The following is a 24,929-nucleotide window of genomic DNA, read 5'->3' on the forward strand; positions in this document are numbered from 1 at the left end:
TATTGCCCTTAGAACCAAAGATTCTTTGTTGTTAAGATCTTTTAGTCACAGTCTTAGGTTAATAATAACCTCTTTGATCTTTAGGGGTCACCAGAACCTCCAGATTTAAGGTCCATCCATCTAGTTATCAGTGGTAAATGGTATAACTAATAGTTCTGGCACATATGCCAATGGATGCCACAGTAGGCTTTTCTGAGGACATGGAAGTATGCCTTCATCCTATCCTCAGAGGACCACTTCCATACAAACCAGTCTAAACCTGATTAATCCCCTTTTCTTTCTCTGCCTAATAATAACAACAGTCAAAATCATATAGAGCTGATGTGAGTACACAAGAACCCTAGAGATTCTAGAGTCACCCTGCCAGCTGGTGAGGGATACAGATGGAAAAGCTCGTTTGGGGATGTTCCTCTCTCCCTCCATTTCTGCTCACCCTAGGTAGGGAACATCTAAATATTAGTTAAGGATGTACCCCTCCACACACACAATCACACAAATCCTGATACCACAACCCAACGATCCATACCTTGCTCTTGGTTTCTATCAGCAGTTATTACCTTCTAACATACCATATAATTTACTTATTATGATTATTTATTGTCTGAGTGTTATTAGTATAAAAACTCTCTGAGGGCAGGGATCTTTTCACTGATGGATCCTCATGAGCTAGAACATCTACAGATTTGTTACATTTATTCATAAGAATGAATGTAAAATGTTATAATACTGGAGATCTAGCTTTTAAAAAAATGAACATTCTCTTTTGAGGAACAGTCTCTTAAACAAACAAAAACTTTTTCTCTTTCTGAAATAATAATCCTGTGCATTTGCTTTAATAATTATGTAATACATATAATTTTGTTGCAGTTAAACGCATTACAGAGGCTAATAGCAGAGGCTGCAAACTAAATTTTAGTGGCTTAACGAAATAGAAATTTTGTTCTTACTCATGTAACAGTCCAAATGTGGGTGTGGCCTCCCCACATATGGTAATTCAGATACCCAAACTTCTTCAATGTATGGCTCTCCTGTTTGTGGGACTCCTCAGTCACCAGTGTCCAGCTGGGTGGAGGAGAAAGAGATGGATTCTTAATCACCTTGGACTTGAAGATACACACATCACTTCCATTGGTCCCATCCCTTTAATCAGAATTGTCACATGCCTCCACCTGGGCACAATACAATATGTAGCCTCTGTTTGGGCAGCTCCTTCCTATGGACTGCTCTATGCTATGGGAGGGGAAGAATAAATTTTGATGAATTGTTTACTATCTCTGTTACATTTCATGACCCAGTTCTCCTGTAGCATGCCTTCCCATTAACAGGCTGTATTAATGAGGTTTACTGTCATACTAATGCATGTTAACTTGAAGAATATGATGGGTGACAACATTGCCTCTGGCTCTTTTCAACTTCAGGCCATAAGTCAGGTTCAGGTGTGCCCCAAAGGTCTCTCATGCTGGGACATAAGCTAAGCAGCAGCAGTATTGGGGAGCAGATTTTCTCATGAGCATGATTGAAAAAGGCCATGTCAAACCACAAATATCTAAACCCTCTTCTGAGGTATAGAATAGATTAGGTCTGCACTAATTTCATTGACCAGTGCAACTCATATGGCTAAGCTCAACAATGTAAGGAAGACTATTGCCCCCATGGCATGTGGGGTGTGATAGGGAAGTAAATGTCTGATAACAAATAACATCCCCACAGGCTTATGTTGAATAGATTCAAACATGGAACTGGAGTTTAATATGGCATCTCAAATGGTTTCACCTGAGAATAGAGGATGCACTGAAGTGAAGGATGCTTAATATTCAGAGATCACAGGTTAAGAGAGACTATTTTGAATTACCAGTTCCCAGAGCCAACTTCTTATTTCCTTATATCCTTATATACACAATAATCCCAGCTTTTCTACTGTCCAACACTGCCTTTGTACTCCAGTCTTTTCAGGCTAGTTCCTGTGCTCTTCATACACCAAAATCATTCTCTGCTCTGGATTTTGGTTGGTGTTATTATTTGCATGGCGACTATCACCAGGAATTCTTGCTTCTTTCCATCTCTCTTAATAGCCTCCCATTGAGGACTTATGAAATCTCACCATTTCTTTGAAGATTTCTTTACCTTCTGGGCATTGACTGTCTTCTTTCCTCTCTGCTCCATCCATCCATCCATCCATCCATCCATCCATCCATCCATCCATCCGTTCAACAATATTTAATGCTGCCTAATATGTATCAAGCATTCTTTTACAAAACGGGGATGTAGTGTGAATAAGATAAAGAAAAACTTCAATTTCCTGGAGTTTATATTTTAGTGGAGAACATAGATACATGAATCAAAACACAAATATGGTTTTAGATAGTGCTAATACTGTGAATCAATGGAAATGGGGAAGTATGACTTGTGGGGGCAATGAGCAACATGGGTGGTCAGAAATGACCTTCTCAATATTTGAGCTGAGAACAAAATGTTGAAAACAAAACAGCCCATGCAGCTATAGTCAAATATGCAATTCTAATCAGAGTCAGCATACCAAAAGAACTTGTAAAGTATCTCCTTTTTTCCCCCTGTCATCCATTTATCATATTTAAGTTGTTGGGCGAGTACAAAAAGGGCCAAGTAGAATAGGCTAGGCTGATTGGCCGGGTCTATAATTTGTTCAGTTATTTTAAGATTAGGTGGAATTACCTTGTTTGAAGGGCCTTTATTTTTATAACAAAGCCACAGTTGAGCAAATACGGTAGAATAATGTTGCCTAATATATTAACATACTAATTTAAAAGATCCAGGGGAAAACGAAAGAAGGTCATAGTTTATATTACTTCCTTACCCTGGTTTTCTTGCCCTTTGTACTGTTTTTGGTGCTGACTGGTTTGATGGTGTGTGATTCTCCAAGGGGATGATCTGACAGTGGGGGGAGGACTAACTTTTCTCCACCAACACTCAAGGTATTTTGGATTCTAATTAAGAACTAGTGATCTCGATAATAAAATTAGGATTTGAGATTTCCACCCTTGGCTTCATATTAGTTTCCTATTGCTGCTATAACAAAATACCACAGACTTAGTGGTTGAAACAACATGAATTCATTATCTGATAATTCAGTCTGACATGAGCCTCACTGGGCCAAAATCAAGGTGTTAGTAGGGCTGCATTCCTTTCTGTAGGCTGTAAGGAGTTATTCCTTTCCTTGACTTTTCCAGTTTCTAGAGGCCACATAAAGTCCTTGGTTTATGACCCTCTTCCTCCATCTCCAAAGCAAATTAATAGCTGGTTGAGTGCTTGACACATCTCTCTGACCAACTTCTGTCATCACATTGCTTCCTCTGGCCACAGCCAGGGGACAGGCCCGCTGTTTTAAAGGTTCATGAGATTAGATGCACTTACTGGCTAATCTCTTCATCTCAGAGTCCTTAACCTTAATCATATCTGCAAAGTCCCCTTTGTTGTGTAGGGTCATTAGTTCATTGTTTCCAGATTTTAGGACATAGGCATCTTTGGGTCTGCCATGACTCTCCCTACCACAGGTTTGCTTGAAATTTATGAGTGATGTCCATGAATGTGGGAAGCCTTCCCAGATAGAGCCCTTCTTTACTGATTCCTGGGAACGCATATGGTTAATGAAAGTGTTTTCTTAGCACTGTGACACCACTCAGCTTCTGACCAAGACCTCTTTGTGACATGTTACTGGAAAGCTCCCACTTGTTTGGTTTTTGTAACTGGAATTTGAATCACACTTTGAGGTTGTTCTATGACAGCTGGAGAAATTGTTTTTATTGTATTGGGAGGTCGAGGCTGTCTTTCCCCACTCCCCCGCATTGTTTATGTTTTAGCATCATCCGCTTCTGTCCTTTGGATGGATTCCAAATTGTTCCTGGGAGGAAACGCTGGTGATAATTCTAATTTCAGCTTCTCTTGCTCTGGGGACTGATTTGGGCCTTGTATTCTCTAATCATAATCCTGACTTTCTGAAATATGAGTGTCAGTAGAGAAAAGGCTTGCCAACCCCTCATTTATTACTGAGAGGATGCTTTTAAGGAAGGTCTTAAATGAAGACATTGTACAAATGCCAAAAAAAAAAAAAAAAAGGCGCTATGTCTAGGGATTAGTGAAAGCTTCCCATTGTCTGACCTCAATTAGAAAAAGCAGAAACATTTCTAATGATCACTTTCGAGACTCCTAAAGTGGCTGGCTGTATTGTAGTTAACTCTCCTAAGCTGAAGCTCTTTACCATTAGTGATCTAGTAACCTCATTCCTTTACTTCTTTTCAGAAACTCCTCATGAATTGATGTAGGGCCCCCTCCTCAGTGACTATGATTGGATTTAAATTTGCACTTACTGGAAGTAAGGAGGAGTAATTATGTGCAAAATAATGGAAGGAATTTTAACATTTCTGAAGAAGATACATAAACGTATGATTAAAAATTTTGGATTGGAAAGAATTGGGGTTTCTCAACCATTTTCTCATTATGACCTCTGTAAGGAGTCTTCCTAGATATATTCTTCCTCACCAACCAGCATCCCATGACATTTTAATACCACCGATACACTCTATATATGTTGATGTGCTGTATGTATATCTGTGCTTTATACACGAACAGAGTAAGATATTTTGCTCCTGCCCCAAGAACCAGTGTTTATCTCCTTGAGGAAGATATTGCCCTGTTGTAAATGCATGATATGAATTGAAAGCGTACGCTTAAAAAAAATTCTCCTCCCCATTTTTATGATAGTATAATTATTTTCAAAGTGAAACCTGATTATGATATGAATATATACGATGGAAAAACATATACATATACATATGTTTTTCCATATGTATATATGTACAGCCATACTCCCCCAAGTCAAAGGAAAATAAATATACAGTATACAATATATACAAAAATATAATTTTGTAAACATGACCATCTTTCTATGTCAATAGACGTATTATCACAACATTATTTTTATATTTTCAAAGTACTTCATTATATAGCAATAATGTCTCATAATTTAGGTGCACAGTACTGTGTCGGATATTTATGTTGTTTCTAGCTTATTACGAGAGAAACAACACTGTGTTACATATAGATTCTTGTATGTATCTTTTCATATAAGACTGGGTATTTCCTTGGGATCCATATCTACAAGGGCAATCTTCCAGCAAACGCACTTTCCAAGGCATTCGATGCAGGATGCTGAATTGCTCACCAAAACTGCGTGGTTCCTTTTAAAAGGCCATAATCATTGCAAAATTTGGATAGGATCTGGGTAATTAAGTGGTATCTTTCCTACCAATAAAATATTACATTCATAGCCAGATAATTGGGCATATTTTTAGAGGGTGTAATTGTTCAATTGGAACAGAAACTCTTGCAAGCCGGGACTGGAAGGAGACTTGTGATGTGTTCAGAATTTTCCATGTGTAACTCGGCTCAGCAAAACTCTAGGGGATTTTGTGGAGAAAGGGCCAGGAAAAATGATTATCATCCATGTTGTTTTTTGTTTGATCCCTTCTAATATCCTTTCTTATTTTTTATTATTTTTAAAACTGTCTACACATTTCAGCTCAGCTTCTATGAACAGATGTGCTGTAGAAGTTCGAGATGGCAGAGAGAGATGCAGGCTACAAAGGAAGTACCTTCCCAAGTTTTTTGTGGCTTCTCATGACTTACCAATTCAACAAATATTTCTTGTGCACCTAGTAGATGACAAGCAGTTCTGCAGGCCTGGAGGATATAGCAGTGCCTACAAATAGTCCCTACCATCATGAAGTTTATGTTTCAGGGTGGGGAGGCAGACAATAAGCCAAGTGGACATAAATAAATAATATGATGGTAGTTAATGATAAGCACTATGAAGATATAAAGAAAGTGAGCAGTGGTGAGGGGGGTGAAGAGGTGGGGGATGCCTCTTTCAGATATATAGAATAGATAACTAATAAGGACCAACTATATGGCACAGAGACCTCTACTCAATACTCTGTAATGACCTAAATGGGAATAGAATCTAACAGAATGGTTATATGTATATGTATAGCCGATTCACTTTGCTGTACAGCAGAAACTAACACAACCTTGTAAATCAACTATACTCCAATAAAAATCATTCCTCCAATAAAAAAAATAGTAATAAATAAATAAATAAAAAAGAAGGTCAGAGAAAACCCTTTGAGAAGAATTGAAATGAAGTGATGGAGCAAACCTTGCAGATATCTGGAGGAAGAACAGCCCAGACAGAGGGAAGAGCAAGTACGAAGGACCTAAGATCGGAAGATGCTTGGCAATTAGGAATAGGAAGGAGGCCACTGTGGCAGAAACAGGGTGAGCCAGAAGGACACGGGTAGGAAAAGAAGGTGGAAAGAGAGACAAGCGTCGGTTAATGTACGGCATTACGAAACACAGTGAGTAAGGACTCCACAACATCTCCAGTTTTGAATCATTACAATCATTCATTCAACACTTATCTTAAAGCTCCTGCTATGTCCCAGAGCCTGGGCTAGACGCTGGGTATGTAAGCCGATGAAGGCAGTCAGGGCTCCCATGGAGTGAACATTCCGGGGCGGACACAGGCAAGCACAGAGGCAACTGTGTTTTACTGTGATAGTGCTGTCATGGGTGAGGGAGAGGGTGTTAGCTGGAGCTCAGTAAAAGTTCACCTAGACAGCTGCAATATAAAGATCTTTTTTTTTTTTTTTTTTTGTTAGTGGTAAGCAGTTTTTTATTTTTGTTTATTTAAAAAATTTTTTTAACATCTTTATTGGAGTATAATTGCTTTACAATAAAACAATATTTCTCTTTTAGTAGCCTGCATACATCGTTCTCTTGTCGCATGCATTACGTTATTTAGAAATATTACGTGAACTGCTCACCCCAGTCATCTGGGTCCTGGACTGAGGGACCACATCTTTTCATCTGTTTCCTTTAATTCAGCTCTGTGTCTGGATCAGGCTTTCTCCAAATTCATGGCAGTGAACGTATCATGCAAAAGACATAACTTAATTAAAGTCTGGCTTCCTGTCATTGAAATGTTCTGGACCTAACTGGACTTTAGTGAAAAGATTAGAGGGTTATGAAAAACTCACCAGAAATCTGCAAGACCTGGAAGACAGGGTGGGGCAGGAAAGAGTGGGAACAGCAATTTGGATTACGGGGGCTTTTCCTACTTGTTTTGTCAGCTGTGAGTCTCACTTGCTGGTAAATCCTTAGAAATTATATGTGTTTTGTTTCCCCTTTAAATGGTAAATTCACGGGGGGAAAAGAACAGTTTCTGCTATGGCTTTGTGTGGGTGTGTGACAAATGATACATAAAGGAGGAAAACAATTCTTATCCTTCGAATCTGTTCACAGAAATACATAGGAAAATTTTGAGAAATCCAGGGCATGTGGCTTCCTGCTCATTCTAAGGGCATTTACCATATGTGTCCAATGTCTCAGTTATCTCCGTGACTCTGGAATTTTGGTTATTGTTTTAAGCAGCGTGGCGGCATACCCAGTGGAAAGCTCTTATTCTCTGCTCTAAGTGCTGTGTACTTTAGGGTGATTGTCGGAGGTTTTTAGGACATGGGTTTGATTGCAAAGAATCCTTATCTCCAAGGTAACACCGACATTCCTATTGGCTGAGAACAGTTTGTCCTCCCTGTCTGGGTCTTTGTGCTATTTGAATAGCATCGTAGGAGCAAATTTACTTGAGAACGTTCAGAGTCCAGGAAATGGAAGCAGCAGCACTGTTCCCAATTACCCTGTGTGCTTGTTCTATATAGTTTGTACCTGCTGAGTGACCCAGGACACCACCCCAAACCTTGCTCAAGATTGACTTCTCCTCACGTAATCTCCCCTCTTGCACACCCCCGGCCCTGAGCTCTTTTGTAGTTGTCTTATCTGTACCTAAACTACCATCTTAGCTTGGAGAAACTTGGACCACATTTTTCTCCTGTTTTAATTGGGACTGCTTTAGCTGCTTCTCATACTACGATTAGTTCTTTCTACATGGATCACAGATAAGATGTCTGACGATGAGACAAGGTCTACCCGCTTATCTACTTCATTGCAAAATATTTTTGAAATGAAAGGAATAAAAAGTATTTAGAATGAATGAGCACTATGAAAGTTTACATCTTTTTCTTTGTAACTTTGCAGAAATTTTAATTCTCTTCTAAAACAGGCACTGTGCTGGGAGCTGGGGCTTCAGAGGTGAGGAAAACAAACATGATTTTCCTATCTAGGGGAGAAGGAGGATATTAAACAATCAGTAGACGTGCACCTAGAAATGAGGACAGAAAAAAGAGGAGGGTTCCAGGGGAGATTATTTTTAGATTGAATTTCTTGGAAAGAGGTCCCTGAGTGAAAATTAAACCAAGACTTAAACTTGAAGTAGGGGATGGCGAGGGTTGGAGAAGGTTCTGGGAAGGGCATTCTGGGTGTAGTGAGTCCTTGGCGGGGAATCGTTGTCTTGGTCTGAATCACTGAATCATTGTGGCTGCAGCGAGTTCTCAAAGGGACAAGCACTGTAAACTATGGCTGGAGCAAGAGATTTGAGCCACGTGGTGGAAGGTCTTATTGATTGTAATGATTATGAGTCATCATTGCCAGGTTTTGAGCAGGGGTTGGGAGTGAGTTCATGACATGTTCAGAGCTAATTGATTATAGTAATTACAACTGTATATGTAAAGGATCTGATCAAGCATTTTCATTATCACAAAGCAGGGCATTTCTGGGTGTACAGGGAGTAGCTAGATAGATAGACTCATAAATGTATACATGCTACATATGTTTTACACACATATATGCATGTATATACGTATACACACATATACATGTATACATACACATATGTATATGTATCTGCATGTATACACACGTACATAGGTGTATATGTGTACACACACACATAGAAATTCAAATTTGAGTTTGAAAGTACACTTTGAGACTAGGATTAGAGCATTTCTTTAGATTCCCATTATTATTGTGCAAAGCAACTGTGAGTGGAAGTTTAATTTGTAGATTAAAATCCAAGCTGATGTTTAAGTTAGATGTTTAAGGTGTGACTTGGAGATAGAAAAAAGACTCACAGGGAATAATCTGAGGACAATAATCTGAGAACAGTACAGACTGGGCAAACCATAATGTCTCTCTTTTCTTACATTTTAGGTTCAGAATTCATGTCAACCTGATGACTTTATTGTAAAGAAAAGATAACAAACCTAAATCTAAAACTGAAACTTCAGTCGTCATACTGTCTCAGTAATAAAAGGCTAGATTCACATATAGCCCATGAATTTATCCAAGATGAGGAAGGCTAAAGTCTCCCCTGGGATGCTGCTTCCCATGGCCCACTGTTGGCCTGCCTGTTTGGAACCCCAGCTCTGAAATTACTGTGGATTGAACAGAATTGCCAAATAATAGGAGAAATAAGAGAGCAAAGCTGATTTCTGAGGCCTCCGGTCCAAAAGTCAAGGCTTACGCTCTCCCATTGTCCAATGCTGCTTCAGTTTGTGCTGTGTTTTCAGTGATCCTTAAGAATTCAGAACCCAAAAAGACCAGTATCTGTTCCTCCTGGTCAATGAACTTCTGGCATGGGTCATACCATCTGGTCCCAAATAGAACCATTTTCCTCATTTGAATTTATAGAAAGGTAAATATGGAACTTGTACAAAGGACTTGCTAAAGAAGAATTATAGGGTCATCAGGGTTAAATAAAAATTGTGCACAAACAAAAAGAAATCCTTTCCCTTTTCCAATCCCAGCCTGCAAAAATGGAGGGTAGACTACACAGGGATAATGGAATATCTATAATATCCCAAACTCAATTACATAAATATTATACAATCTACATGCTCATTACATGCATAGAGCATAAAACAATAGGATGTTCTTGAGATGAGCCAACTCATCTTTTAGAAATATTCTTTCTCTTTTTTTAGAATCTAGTCACACTCTTCTTGAATTTGAAGCACAGAAAACAGCTCCTAATGTCATTTTGCAAAACCTAACGGGTATATCTGTGGTTTGGAAAAAGGAGAGTTTGAATAAAAGGTGTTAATCTGTTGAATTTTCGACATTGCCACACACATGCTGTGACTTCCATCCTACATTTTCTCTTTTGCTTTGATTTTAATTGCATTTTTAAATTAAAACGCACTCAAGAAAAAACATCTTTAAAAAAATTAAGCTGAAAAGAAGCTAAGAGTGCCAACACCGAAATGGGAATGTCCAGAAAATTCCAAAGCCTATATATCTCTAAAGGAAGGATTACATCTTCCAAAATAAATTCACTTCTATTATGTGGCTATACATAAGATATAACCCTAATACCAAAGGAAACTGAAATATTGATCTCATAGTTCAATGAACATAAAATCTATATTTATTTAGGCGATCACTCATTTTACAGTTTCCCAGAACTGGTAGGCTCGCGGGCACTGGTGCCATTAATTTTGATAGCTCAGTGCTAAATGAATGTGAAGTATGCGTGAAAGCGTACGCTCTCATTACATATCTTCCAACGTAGAGAGATTTTAAATGAATACTGATAATAATTGATAATGATATTGGCTTTACTTTTTAAGCCCTTCCTATGGCCCAGGCAGTATGCCAAACACTTCAGGTCAGTGTCTTTTTAAACCTTCACAACATCCTGCGAACATGTATCATTACAGTTACTTAACAGTTGAGTTCAACGAGGCTTACAAAGGTTAGAGTTGACTTTCCCAAGGTTATACAGCTACTAAATTGGAGTTGGAGTTCAGGCTAATCTGATTCATGAAAGAGTATTGGTACTGTTTTTTGAAAAAATGTTTAAAACCCCCTTAACTATATATTTGTAAAACAAAAATGCATCATCATCTATAAAGGCAAATTATTCTTTGACTGTATGGCAACTAGAGTCAGATCACCTGGGTTCAAAGCCAGTTTCTACCACTTGGGCAAGTAATTTAATTTCTCTATAATGTAATCTCAGTGCCCATAAAACAGGGTTTATAATAGCATTACTTCCTAGGGATGTTGTAGGTATTAAATAAAATAGTCTCCCCAAAACACGTTGCCTGATACCAAAAAATGCATTCGATACAGGGTAACTATCCTTCTTCTCTTCCTTCTTCTTCTCTTTTTCCTCCTCTTCCTCCTCCTCCTTCTTCTTCTTCCTCTTCTTCCTATATTTTCATTACAGATGTTAGCACACATCAACACAACTTCAGTGAAATTGAATGAAATGTTTTATAGTTCTGTAATTTCATGCTGCTTCCTCTGTGATCTCAGATACTTTAAAAGATCACAGACATTTCTATCTTCCTATCTCAACCAGAACAGATTTACAAAGGATAATCCTCAGTAAACTGTATCTATGGAACTGCAGGGATTTGGCTTCCACAAAGTTGACTGCCCAACCGACAGGGGAAAATGTTCCAACCATTCATCGGATTTTTCTCCCAACTTAGTTTTCTTTAACATTGTATCCTCCTGGGTTGAATCTAAATTAACTGAGCTTCTATTGGGTTCTCAGCATCACGCATTTTCCATGGGTACTTTTTTGTTATCACATTTTTTTCTTTCAAGGCTCAGGAAATTAACTTATTTGCTTACTTCCTTTCTCTGCAGGTAGTGATGCTGCAAGTGATAGCTACTGTGAACTTGTAAAGCTGATGGCTTCAAAATATTTGGGCAAAGGGATAAAGAGTTATAACCAGTGGTTTAATAACTCAGCTATGCCTAAGTTTTAAATATATGTATTACTTTCTCTGACTTGGCCTTCCTAAGTATCATTTGATTGACCACTATGTGGAGGTGATTGGTATGCATAGATAGAACCAAGAGAGTTTTTGGTTTAGGGAACCTGTAGTAATGTAGATATGGAGTTTTATTTAGGTTGTTTTTTAAAATAAGACTAGTCTTTAAGATTAAGTACACCTAAAAACTCTAAGGAGATCAGCTTTCATTAAAACATTTTGAAAATGGAGGGAAGAAGGATGAATATCTGAAGGAATGTATGAGAAAGAGAATTGAAAATTTTAAGTCATTATGCTTACATAATAAACCAACTGAGAAACAAACAAGAGAAATATCCAGTGTGATTAAGTACTGATTGGATGGTCATGGAAGACGTCTCTGAAGAAGTGACTTTTTTTTTTTGCTGAGATCTGAGTGCTAGGAATAAACCAGCCATGTATAACTCAGGGATGTCAAACAAAAGCCAGAGCTGGACAGTAAATGGTAAAACTAGATTTTATTTAGGACTATTGCAATAGGGGAAAAGAGACCTCAGTATAGAACTGAGGTCAATTCCAAATACAGTATGGGGCAAGTGGGAATTATTAGAACTAGGAAGCAGGGTGGGAGTCATTGGATGGAAAATTACTAAGAGGAAACACAAGGGTAAGGGGGGATTTCTGGCTAAACTGACCTAAGAGGATTCTTGCTGAAGACAGGCCAGGATGATCAGACATCACTGGGAGTACAGTGGAGGATGGGGAACCCAGTCAGATATCAAGGGGGATCAGATATTGAGGGTGGGGGTTTCTGGGTAAACTGGCTTTGGCAGGATTATTACAAATAGTGGATTCTACAGGGAAGTGCATAGATAAGCCTAGAGGAAGGTTCAAGAGCCTGACTACTGTTTTATCAAGAAAAGAGTTTTTGTCAGTTGTGGAATCTAATAGTTTAGCATCCTGTCTGACTGAGATCATCCCTGCAGACTGGTCTCTCTCCCCGATGGATACATTTCCTCCAGTTCTTTTCTCTATTCCTTCTCAACTTGTGTAAAGTTTGGAATGGCAGGTGGAGTCTGAGAGGCTGCAGTAGTGTAGCCAAGGAAAGGCCTGCAATACAGCCACTCTCTGTTCTTTCCAAGTGGGCTATGTCTAAAGGGCATCCCACGACTAGAGCAGGGGGAGACTGGGAAACAAGATATTTCCCTGGGATGGAAATATCAAATTGGATATTTGTGATCAACTTTATAACTAGAGTCATGTCTCTTTAGGAATGCTGGCTGTCTGTCTGGACAGATTCCCATGCAATGGTGTTATTGTGGTGAATTTTCCCTGGTAAAGTATTGGCTTTTAATCTATAAACTCAGAAACTCCATCATTAGATGTCTAGAATAACCAAGATGTCAAAGTAGCCAAGCTCAAAAGAGATGGGTACGTGTCTCTCTTTAAGCTGCTATAACAAAACACCACAGACCTATAAACAACAGAAATGATTTTTCACAGTTCTGGAGGCTGGAAGTACTGATCAGGGTGCCAGCATGGTCATGTTCTGGTCAGGTTCCAGGCGGCAGACTGCTGACCTCTTCAATGTCCTCACATAGCAGAAGGGGCTAGGGAGCTCTGTAGGGTCTCTTTCATAGGGCCATTATTCTCCTTCATGAGGGCTCCACACTCATGAACTAATTACCTCCCAAAGGCCCACCTTCTAACACCATGACATTGAATGTTAAGATTCCATTATATGAATTTGGGGGTGGGGAGGACACAAACATTCAGATCATAGCAGTGTATGAAACCAGAATTCCACCTTGCTGGTTTCTCATGTGAAATATATGCATAATATTTTGGAAATCACTCTTATTAAAAAGTTTCTTAATGAAACTGAAGTTAGAGAAGGAATGACTCGTAAGAATCATATAGGTCAAAGCTTTAGGTTCTATCAGCGTGCTGGGGCCATCCCCACACAGGGATATAACAGAGGACCAGATCCCCTGGGCATTGCTGTGAGGGTCCACCATCTTTTGCTCTGTGAGTTTCCTGGTTTTATAATCCTTGTGGCTAAAAAGATCCCCACTGTTTGTTCTTCCTTTACATATGTTAATACCTTCCCTCTGATTTCAATCCAGTCTTTTTGACCAGAAAGTATGTAATCTCTTTTTATATCTCTTCTCTGAATCATCCTGTGGTGATTTTGTAATACTCAGAAGGCAATCTTACTTCTTTAATTTCCCTATTCTGGTAGGATGCTTTCTGTTTCCTCAGGGTGCACACTGTACCCTAGTTCTGTGAAAATAACAATAGCATTTTCTATGAGATAGCTACATAAAACAGGAAATTAATTTTAGGATTTTTTTTTCAGTTGTCTATGCTGTGCAATAAACTGACCCAAAATGCTATGGCTTAAAGCAGTAACAATTTATTACTTATTATTTGGTGAGTTGAGTTGGCTTGTATAGGTAGTTCTTCTACTCTATGTGTCATTGGTTGGGGGGTCTCTCATTTGGCTGTATTCAATTGGCAGGCAGGATGGGTTAGAAAGTCCAACAAGGCTTTACTCACATGCCTGGGCTATCTTTCTTCTCTGTGTGGCCTCTTTGCAAAACTAGGTTGAGTTTCTTCATAGCTTTTTGGTCTAAGAGGTTTTACATGGCAATTGGCTTTTCAGATAGAGGAAGTGGAAGCTGTCAGTTCTCTTAAATTCAAGACTCAGAATATCACTTCTGCCACATTCTGTTGGTCAAGGTAAGTCACAAGGCCTGCCCTGATTTGAGGAGAGGGACATAGACCACCTATTGAAAGGTGGAAAACACACAAGGAGGGAAGGAATTAAGGGTGGCTATCTCGGAAGACTGTCTATCACAACTTGTCTTCAAGTCCCAATATTTCCAGTAGGCAAATATTGCCCAAAAGTTTCATTGCATTACACCATCAGGTTGAAATCCAGGATTTCATCATCTAAATCATGCCCATGTGGCACGTTGAGTGAAATTCCTCATATGCAAAGGTCTTTGAACTAAAAGTACAATTTATCTGCCCTACAAAACCTGACATAGACTGGCAGGTCAGGAGCAGGAATACTGCAGGGTACAGTCTTGTTCAAAAAAGTAGGAGCTTGAGAGAGGGGAGTCACATAGAAGTCAGTGGTTCATAGCAATTCGGAAATCCAGTTGTGCACATGTGCCCAGTTCTCCCTATTCGGGGGCAGAATTTATTGACTAGGGCCCAGCTTCCCCCAGTTTTGGTTCTCTGTGGTTCTTAGTTTTGCTCTCTGAGCTCTTGAATCTGCCCTTCGAGTCATCTCTTCTTGTTCATAAGAAATGCCCTGTATCTAATTTAAGCCAAGGCTCTTTCAGTCCCACTCAACTTTAAGACCATAGTGTTGATCCAGTTCCGTGTCTTACACTGTTTCCATCCACACTTTGATCTGAATTCTGTGTTTTCATTGCTGGCAGATCCAGGATGGTATTACAGAACAGATACTACAATTCCAAATCTGATCCTTTTTGCACATTATCACACTTTCTTGGTCCCACTGTAAACAGACCAAGGGTATTTGTAACTCCCATCCCTTTACAGACACCTTAATTTAAAAAAATAAAATAAAATAAGAAAGGAAGAATTTTGTGGATGGTATTATGGGGCTTGTGACTGAAAATAAAAATATTGCTCAAACCTCTGGAATTGTGAGTTGTGAAAAGAGAGTTATTGTGAGCACAATTCTGCTGAAAGTGGGAAATGTGTCTCCCACCTTCTAGAATCAGCCAGTTCAGTATCACAGAGTGTGGCCATTACTTCTGTTCACTGGACTCTAATTTCCCAGTTTGAATTACCTATTTAAATATATCTCTATAACCAGAGCTCTTTAAGTATACCTCTATAACCAGGCCATGTGATAATACCACTATAAGCATGAGTGAGAAGACCTTTTAAAATGATACTTTATGCCATATACAAAATAATGAATTACAGAGCTTTCCCCCCTTATTTCTTTCCTTTGTTTTAAAAGTTATAAAAGATTGAATTGACATTATGAGGTTTTTTTAAAGTAGTTGATAAGGCATTTGTATTTCTTCATCAGTGATATGTGGAGTTTGGGTTGGATAATCTCTAAGAGTCCTTCAAATTCTGGGAGTCTGTGACCAAAGAGACTTTCCATCAGGGGAAATACCCACCTGTGATGTTGTCTCTTTTTTCACTTCTTGGGTCAAGAACATTTACAGACACCAAAGCCTGGTTTTACATTACACTTTTTTTTTAATATGGAAAATATTATTTCAGAAGAATAGCTTGACAAGGGACATGGCAGATTTCCAAAATTAACTCTGAAAGACAGATCATCTGGGCATGACTGAAAGCCATGCATTACCTTTGTGCTCAGATATTTCATTTCAAAAATGTCACTTTCTGCTTATTCAATGCTACTGTCATTATACTATTTTAAGTATGAAATTTGTGTCTGGAGCTGAACAGAGATTATTGCTTCTATCTTTGGACTTATTAGTAATGATTTAAAATTCATTCAAGAGCAATAAAAATCACCTTTTTATGGTGGTTGAATTTGGTTAAGTGTTGACATTTGGAATGCAATTTTTATTGTCTTTTATTAGCAGTAGTTCAGCATCTATGTATGTAGATCAAGACTATTTTTAAGCACCTTCTAAAGAAATAACTTTTGAAACATGAGTTTTTCCTTAATTTTTAATTCCCCAGGGTGATGTTAAACTAGACTAAATCATGGGGCAAAGTGGCTAAAAATTTCAGACTTTTTCTTATTTGGGTAAACAAAAAACAAAGCAGATATGACAGTTGAAACAAAATTTCATATTTACTCAATACATGGAATAAAGTGAAACCAGATGATGTCCCAAATGCAGAGAAAAATCAGTTCATTAGAGATGAAATTATTCCCTCCTCTGACTTTTCAGAGAGAACCATGAGATTGCAAGGAGGATGTGGAATGGGAACCAGACATTGCCTGGAAGAAAAGTCTCCCAATATTGAAGCAATGAATCTGTTTATTCATCCTGATTGGCTGTAATTTACTTATTGCTTTACTCACTAAATAATCCTCAGTTCTCTCATTTTAAATTTGGATTCATACAAAGGAAGAGGAGCAGGAAACAAAATGTGCTTGAATTATATGACTCTGCCTGCATTTGGCTCTTTTCACCACACAGGGAAGGGGAGAGGGAAGAAGCTTGCCCAGATAATGAAGGATTTGCTGGGCAAGGTTGGCGGGAGAATTGCTTCTGATGGTGGGCAGCAGAACCTACAAAACCTAGTGGGGCAGGGAGTCTATATGCCAAAGCAAACAACAACAGAATACAAAGAGCATCTAGAAAATGGGTCTAATTAAATAGCATGGCACGTGCCTTGGCACAAATCAGAAGTTGGAGCATCAGATCAAGAAGAATCAGAATAACAGGCAGTGTGGTGGAAGGATGCTCCTGGGTGTACCTGGGATCAGCATCTCTGTATTCAGCTGTAATATGCTCTCTGTGATGTGGCTTCAGGGGGTGAGGAGGTATCGGGCAAGGGAAGGTGCGAGTTACATTTAAGAGACTGGGAAAGAGTTAAATTAATTCTTCAAGTAGCAAAGCTTACTAAAGTATTACAGTGCCAGAGGATGAAAAAGTGGGTGCTCAGGAGTCAGCTTTATAGGGTCTTTACGTAGGGCTCAATCAGTATTCTCTTGTCTATGTCATCTCAAGCTGACATAACAAAATTCCACAGACTGGGTGGCTTAAACAACAGACATTTATTTTCTCATAGTTCTTGAGGCCAGAAGTCCAAGATCAAGGTGCCAACATAGACAGTTTCTGGTGAGAATTATCTTCCTGCCTTGCAGATGGCAACCTTCTCACTATGTCCTCACATGGAGGAGAGAATAAGACGACGAAGATACCCCAGTGACTCCTCTTATAAGGGCACTAATCTCATCCATCATGAGGACCCAGCCCTCATGACCTCATGACCCAATTATCTCTCAAAGGATCTACCTCCAAATAACATCACATTGGGGGTTAGGACTTCAACATATGAATTTGTGGAGGGGACACAGTTCAGTCCATAGCAACTGTCAATTTCGATTACCTCAGAGTCATCATAAGAGTCACATATTATACTTAATCCCCCTCGTCAGATAATACCTGTACTTGGTTTGGTACTGAAGTTGTCCTAACAGTACAAATAAATTTTTGAAATTTCTTCATAATGAATAGTTACCTTAATTCTAACTATGTTGTGTTCTAGAATAGAACCTTTTTCTTTCTTCCACATTTCATAGATATGGCGGGTCTTTATTTCATTTTTTTCTGATCTTTTGGCAAACAAAGTTGCATATTCTGAGTGCAACCCAAACATTGGTCTTGCCTATTCCGAAGGCCGCCTTCTAATCTATGTGGGAAGAGGGATGTTTGTTCCAGGGAAGAGGCTGCTGCTTCCCTGAATATCATGTCACTCTCAGCTCTACCACTGATCTCTAGCTTCCTAAAAATCCTGGGTTATGGTCTTCCCTCAATGCAGTGTTGCTACCTAGGCTTGGGCTCTGCCTGTCCTGTTATTTCTGTCCGTACAACAACCCAAGTCTATGTTTAGGGAAGGGTCAAAGAAAAAGGCAGTGAATTATAATTTAGGAACCAGAAAAAAATGAAAATCTTATTCTAAGTATGATTTTAAGCATAGAATGAAGTTATCCATCTCATGGACACACATTCATTCCTAGCTTTAGGTTAACTCTCCATTTACAAAACACCTTGCTACTTCCCACACCGTCCAGCTCCTAGAACTCAATAGTCAGTGGCAGATATTCCTAGAGTGTGAGTTACTTAGCCTAGGATGACACACTGAGGTGGAGCATGGCAGGAAACAAGCTTCAGAAGGATAATCTGGATGGACTTTTGTTCTAAGTCCTGGCTCTTTCAAACTCCCTCCAGTTCTAAGTCAATCTCACTCATTAATTTATGGGTTTACTTTATTTGGGCTCCGATTTTTGTATGTAATCTGATGACCTATTTGAATCATATGAAAATTAACATGCATGGTAGATTTCAAAACCAATAAAAATTTATGACCAGTAGGAGATATAGAGAGGAGCTATTGGTCACTTTGGGTCCCGCCTAAAGAATTATCTGGATAGTTTTCATTCCATTATGTCCCTAGGCTTTTCCCTTTTGACACTAAAAGGCTCTACTGCTGTATCGTCCCCCTGTAAAATGGCACCTAGTTTTTTCCTACTGTAAGTTAAGGAAAAGTCGACATACATTAAGAAACTTCCCTTCAACAAGCTGCTTGATTGTAGTGAGTGAAACCATCATCATGGGTACAATGGAGCAGAATATTTGAAAGCAGGAATGACCTAGAAAAGCAAAAGATATAGCCACTGCTAGAATATTTGATGGGTTCTCTTTCTCTGAAGGCATGATTGATGCATAAAGCAGCCACCTAACTAATCTTTAAGCACTTGCTTCTCCTATAGTAAGTTTTAGAAAAGCTCCTGTGTCATAAGTTTTGCTAGTTGAAAAAAAGACCCAGAAAATTTGGGGTGTTTCCTGGTTTGTGCCTTGAGACCTCCCCTCCCTTCAAGCTGCAAATTAAAGAGAAGGCTGTTCTTTTCTCATCGGTGTACACCTATAAGCTATACCGTCAACTTACATTATATGCTACCACTTACCACAAGCAACTACATTCTGCCACATTGCATAAAAATGATAATCATTGTAATCATATATCAGCACAATGAGATACTGAGATAACATCAAGACTCCAGTACTTTCCCTGCATGCTAAACAATTGATTGCAGTCACAGACACGTTGCCAGCCTGTTCCAACCTGCTAGATGGAGTCAGAAGTTTATGTTCCATTACAAGGGGGGCTTCCCGTAGGCTGTGGGGTGTACTTGTATGCATATCTGCTGTGAGTTTCCAGAAGTTATTCTTGAAGCTTACATATCATTCTCTGGATTATTCTCTCGTAAAACTCTCTAGGGGGTTCTGATGTGTCAGGGCAATAAATTCATTCCAAGACAGCATTTGGGATATCATAAGAGATCTTATGAACTAAAACAGACAAATACACCATAATGAACAATACCTGGAGATTTGGAGATTAACTTGCCTAGCCTCATAAAATGTTCACATCAATTTCCCCTGAAGTATCAGACCTAACTGTATAAAAGTTATTTATCTGAACCAAGACAGAGATTAAATCTAGCAGGCTGGAACATTTTTATCCCAAATGAAAGCAAGATGTGATCACGTGGAATAGCCACATCATTTAAAGGGCTCAGTCCCCATGGTATTTTTGTAACCGTTTGTACTAATAGAAACTCTAGATTTTTTCCCCTAAGTTTCTTTGTTGCTGAATTCTTAGAAGTTGATTTTTATGAAATGTGTGATTGTTTTTATCCAATTGTGTCATCTGAAGTTTCTATTTAGGAATTCTAAGACAGAGGGATGAATAAGTCCTGGTCTTAATACAGTTATTGGGGTTGGATTATTTATATTAGTTTGAAGATACATATTACTACTGTTCTTGCATCATAGTTTTCTAAATATGGAAATGTTTGACTTTTGTTGGATTTGTAGTCTACGTCTCCAGCTTGAAACGAAGCATTAGCCCTCCCCTCAAATATTTAGAGTAGTAAATCCACCTGAAAGTCATATTTGAAAGCTTTCCTGTTGTACTCATCTATTTTATGTGTTTTTTTTCTCCTTCTTCTTTTAGTGTCAGCCAAACCAAGACCCCACAGTGATGAATATTCAAAGAAGGTTCCTCCTCCAAAACCAAAACGGAATCCAGACACTCAGCTCAGCGCATCTTTTGACGAAACGTATATCAAGAAGCACGTGCCCCGGAGGACCTCACTCCCTCGGGACTCCTCCCTCTCCCAGGTCAGCAGCCCCTCAGGGGACCCCGAGGAGGAGGAGCCCGTGTACATTGAGATGGTGGGGAACATCCTCAGAGACTTCCGGAAAGACGATGACGACCAGAGTGAGGCCGTCTACGAAGAAATGAAATACCCCATTTTTGACGACTTAGGCCAAGACTCAAAGTGTGACCTTGACCATCACAGTTGTTCTTCGCAGTGTGCTACTCCCACGGTGCCTGACTTGGACTTGGCCAAGTCCTCAGTGCCATGTACCCCAAAGGGTTTGCTCTGTGACATCCCTCCGCCCTTTCCCAACCTGCTTTCTCATAGACCCCCGCTGCTGGTGTTCCCCCCGGCCCCTGTGCAGTGCTCCCCCAACTCTGACGAGTCTCCGCTCACCCCCCTGGAGGTCACAAAGCTTCCTGTGCTGGAAAACGTGTCTTATATGAAACAGCAGGCCGGGGCGTCACCATCCTCCTTGCCGTCTCAGGCCTCCGGCCACCCTAAACTGGAGAAAGACCAGGCCGGAGCCCTGGGACCCGTTCCTGCTGCCTCGGTTCTCTCCTCGTCCCCTCCCCCGCCTTCCACTCTATACCGAACGCAGTCTCCCCACGGCTACCCCAAAAGTCACTCCGCCTCCCCGTCACCGGTCAGCATGGGCAGGTCCCTGACCCCGCTCAGCCTCAAAAGGCCCCCACCCTATGACGCCGTGCATTCAGGCAGCCTCTCCAGGAGCTCTCCATCAGTGCCTCATTTGACCCCCAGACCGGTGTCGCAAGATGGGAGCAAGATGGTCAATGCCTCGGTCAGTACCTACGGGTCGGCTCCGAGCGGCTCCCGGTCCAGAACTCCCACGAGTCCTTTGGAAGAACTAACTAGCCTCTTTACCTCGGGACGCAGCCTGCTGAGGAAGTCGTCCAGCGGCCGCCGCCCTAAAGAACCTGCTGAAAGTAAGTGCACAGACGCTTTCCTTTGTGACTTGAGGGCAGTGAACCCCGTGATGTACAGATAAGGCACGTAGTAGTGATATTTGGTCCTTTTAGTTGAAGGCTCAAGATGTGTGATTTTGCTTTTGCCATATCAAAGGAAATAGTGCGTTCTCATGGGTCCTTAAAAGCGAAAGACAGAGGCAGGGCAGTCTGAGTCAGAGGAATGAAGATGCTACCCTCCGGGTTTTGAAGATGGACGAGGGGGCCATGAGCCAAGAAATCAGGAAACCTCTAGAAGATTGAATAGTCAAGGGAACAAATTCTCCCCTAGAGCCTTCAGAACGAATGTCAGCCCGGCCTACAGGCTTCATTTTAGGCAAGTGAAACCCATTTCAGACTTCTGCCTTCTAGAATTGTAAAGTAATAAATTTGTGTCATACTTTTAAGACACCAAAAAAAAAAAAAAAAAAAAAGGAAATAGTGCATTCTGAGAGAACTAAAAGTGATGGTCTGCACAATATAACATATTAAAAAGAATCAGTTTTAAATTTAAAATAAAGTGTAAGATCTAAATTCTTCAGGGGCTCTGGGAAATCTAACAAAGAAAACAGATCACTATAAAATTTTTAGGTACATGTCTCGATTTGGGGGGGGAAATTATACATTCAAACATGGAATTGGTTAAGTGTTAAAATTATCTTGTATTAAAAGCCTGCTTGAGCAAATCTGTATTAGAAAGGCTTTGCTGCAAAGAAAGCAATTCGAATAGAATCATTACTTTTTTAAAAAACAATGAATGATTCTCTCCACATACTTCATGTTGTTACATTCTTACCTTTCTGCTAAACTAGAATAGGCTCACTATTTCCCTTTTAAAACCCTTGGTAATTAGCATCTTATTCCCATGGTTCTCTTCCTATGTCCATCAATATGTAAGTTACAGAAAGATCACTAAGTCATAAATAGGAGGGGAACATTATATGTACCCCTGAATTTCAAAGGCCAGGGAATGTCTCTATCTGAATGGCTAATCCTTTTGTGAGCCCCAAATCACTGCCTAATGATATTGTAAAGTCAAAACAGATCCCAGTTTTCTCAATGTTCATTTCATTAAATTACACTGCTTTCCTTTATTTAAAAATGCCTTAGGGCACCTAAGCTGAAAATTAATCACTTACATCTCAAATGATCCCACCACAGGATTTTATTATTCTACTCATACAGTTACATTGAGTACCTTCTTTAAAGGAAAAGAACTCTTCAACATGTCTGATGAAGATGATGATGACACTCCTTAGATAAGTAATATTCATTGGTAGTTAAAAGCCATTTATCTTATCTTTTTTTCTCTTTAACCAGAGAGATTTATGAAAGCATTAACCACTTAAATAATTCTACTCCCTCCCTCCCCAATAAAAACATTTCATTTACCTGACTGAAAGGCAAAAACTTCTCATATTTTAGACATATCTAGAATTAAATACATACATGAATACACTAAAATATTTTTAAAATTATTTTAAAAATTGAATTAAAACTAGGAACCTCCTATTTCTAGAGTGGTGGTTCTCAGCTGGGGTGATTTTGCCCCCAGGGACATTCAGCAGTGTCTGGAGACATCTTTGGTTGTCACAACTGGGGATGCTACTGACATCAAGTGGATAGAGACCAGGGATGCTCCTCAACAGCCTACAATGCACAGGACAACCTGCTACAAAAATTTAAAAAAAAAAAAAAGCAAAGAACAGGAAAAAAAAGGATTATCTCATCCACAATGTCAATAGTGTCAAGTATGGGAAACTCTGATCTAGACAATTTATTAAAATTGAAAGTTTTTTCCATATGATTGATTTGGTTTAAACTCAGATCGAGTAAGGTTTTTGGAAAAAGTTGAAAAAAAATAAAGGAAAAGATTTTACTCTCAAAATACGTAATGGTTAGTATGAAATTAGTAGAAGTTTCATCCAAGAATTGGTGAAATTAGCCAATATTCTCCCTACCTACCAGTTTCTTTGGAGGATTCTTAGCAGCTCCAGCTGGCAGCTATACCAGTTAGCTAGAAAAAGTATATGTAAAAAAAAGTGATTAACTAATGAAGTTATTTCAAGAAAAATCCATCTGTTAGAATCAGTCTATGTGCTATATGTCACAGACTTCTCCATTCGACTCCAAAATGAGCTTTATGTGCTTCTAAAACCAAGCTTGTACATGGAGAAGTGATCTAGGCTCTTTATAGCTTTTTAGGGTTCCAAGGATTAAATTCCTTCCCATGTGCTATTAACTGTGTATCAACCCTTCAGAGGAAGGTCATGCCCTGGGTTACATGGATTCCAATATTTTACTTTACACAAATGGAAGGGAGGAAAAATGCACATAGTGTTTCTAATGAATAATCCAATGCCATTTACTTTTGATTCTGGAAGAAAATAGAAAAACACTATCTGATGTTAACAAAATCATAGGGGCTCTCAGAATCTTCCTGTAATCCAAAATGTAGATCCAAAATTGTTGATAATTGAAAGTTAACCTACAATTACTGCTGCAGTACACTCAGTGATACAACTATCCCCTCCACTCTTGACAGATAGGATTCGTAGACACCTGCTGATAACAAAGGGACAAGATAAGTGTCCCCAACATTCATGACCCCTGAGTCACATTTGACATTTTTTTTACATTTCAGAGATAAAAGTAAGACTGGTATTTCTGTGCTCCATACCCCTCTAGGTTTACTGGAAATGTCAATTTTTCAAGTTTTCTGGTATTCAATTCAAAGCAAATATAATATTTCCACTTTAATTTAAAAACCTATGTCAAATAAAATTTATCCCTTCAACTTTTATTTTTAATACTCTATAAAAGATACACCTAATTTAATAATTTCATATCTTAAAGGCTTATAATTATTGATGGGGGTTGCAAAATAGGAAAGAGATAAAATAAGACAATAGTGGTAGACCATGAATCAGTTTCATTTTGCTTCACCATTTTCTAAATACAGCCTCCATATTAATTGTTCTAGGAAGCATGTTTTTCCTAGTTGATGTGACATTATTATGTTTAACTGTATATGAGTATACTAACAATAATAAATTTAGTTGAATTGGTTATTATTAATATTTTTTAAATTTGTGCAGAGATAGAGGACATAAGGCATGTAAGAAGTGATTAACTTGTATTTTATTGCTGTAAATTTCTGTGTCTATATGAGAAGTAGGTGAAGTACAAATATGTTTTGTGGTGAATTTGGAGACTCAAATGATAATGTTCTACCTATCATTTTTATCTTCCTTTTACACATTTTTATTTTATATATCCTTTGATTGGAATCTTTAGAATACCTAAGTCATGAATGGGCCATGAAATTATTTTATTTTAATAAATCAAGAGCCATGAATCATAGAAATGATTAGCCAGAATCAAGTGAGAAAAAACTCTTTC

General features: G+C 38.9%; 1 protein-coding gene across 1 annotated transcript in view; it reads left to right on the plus strand.

Annotated features, from left to right (window-relative positions):
• NYAP2 (neuronal tyrosine-phosphorylated phosphoinositide-3-kinase adaptor 2) overlaps positions 1-24,929 on the plus strand; it is a 245,018-nt gene that overhangs the window by 117,352 nt on the left and 102,737 nt on the right. The window contains exon 3 of the mRNA XM_061205498.1: positions 20,415-21,509. Within this exon, the coding sequence (XP_061061481.1) occupies positions 20,415-21,509 (1,095 nt within the window). The remainder of the gene's footprint in view (positions 1-20,414; positions 21,510-24,929) is intronic.

The sequence above is a fragment of the Eubalaena glacialis genome, chromosome 1 (assembly GCF_028564815.1).
Source record: "Eubalaena glacialis isolate mEubGla1 chromosome 1, mEubGla1.1.hap2.+ XY, whole genome shotgun sequence".
Classification (NCBI taxonomy): domain Eukaryota; kingdom Metazoa; phylum Chordata; class Mammalia; order Artiodactyla; family Balaenidae; genus Eubalaena; species Eubalaena glacialis.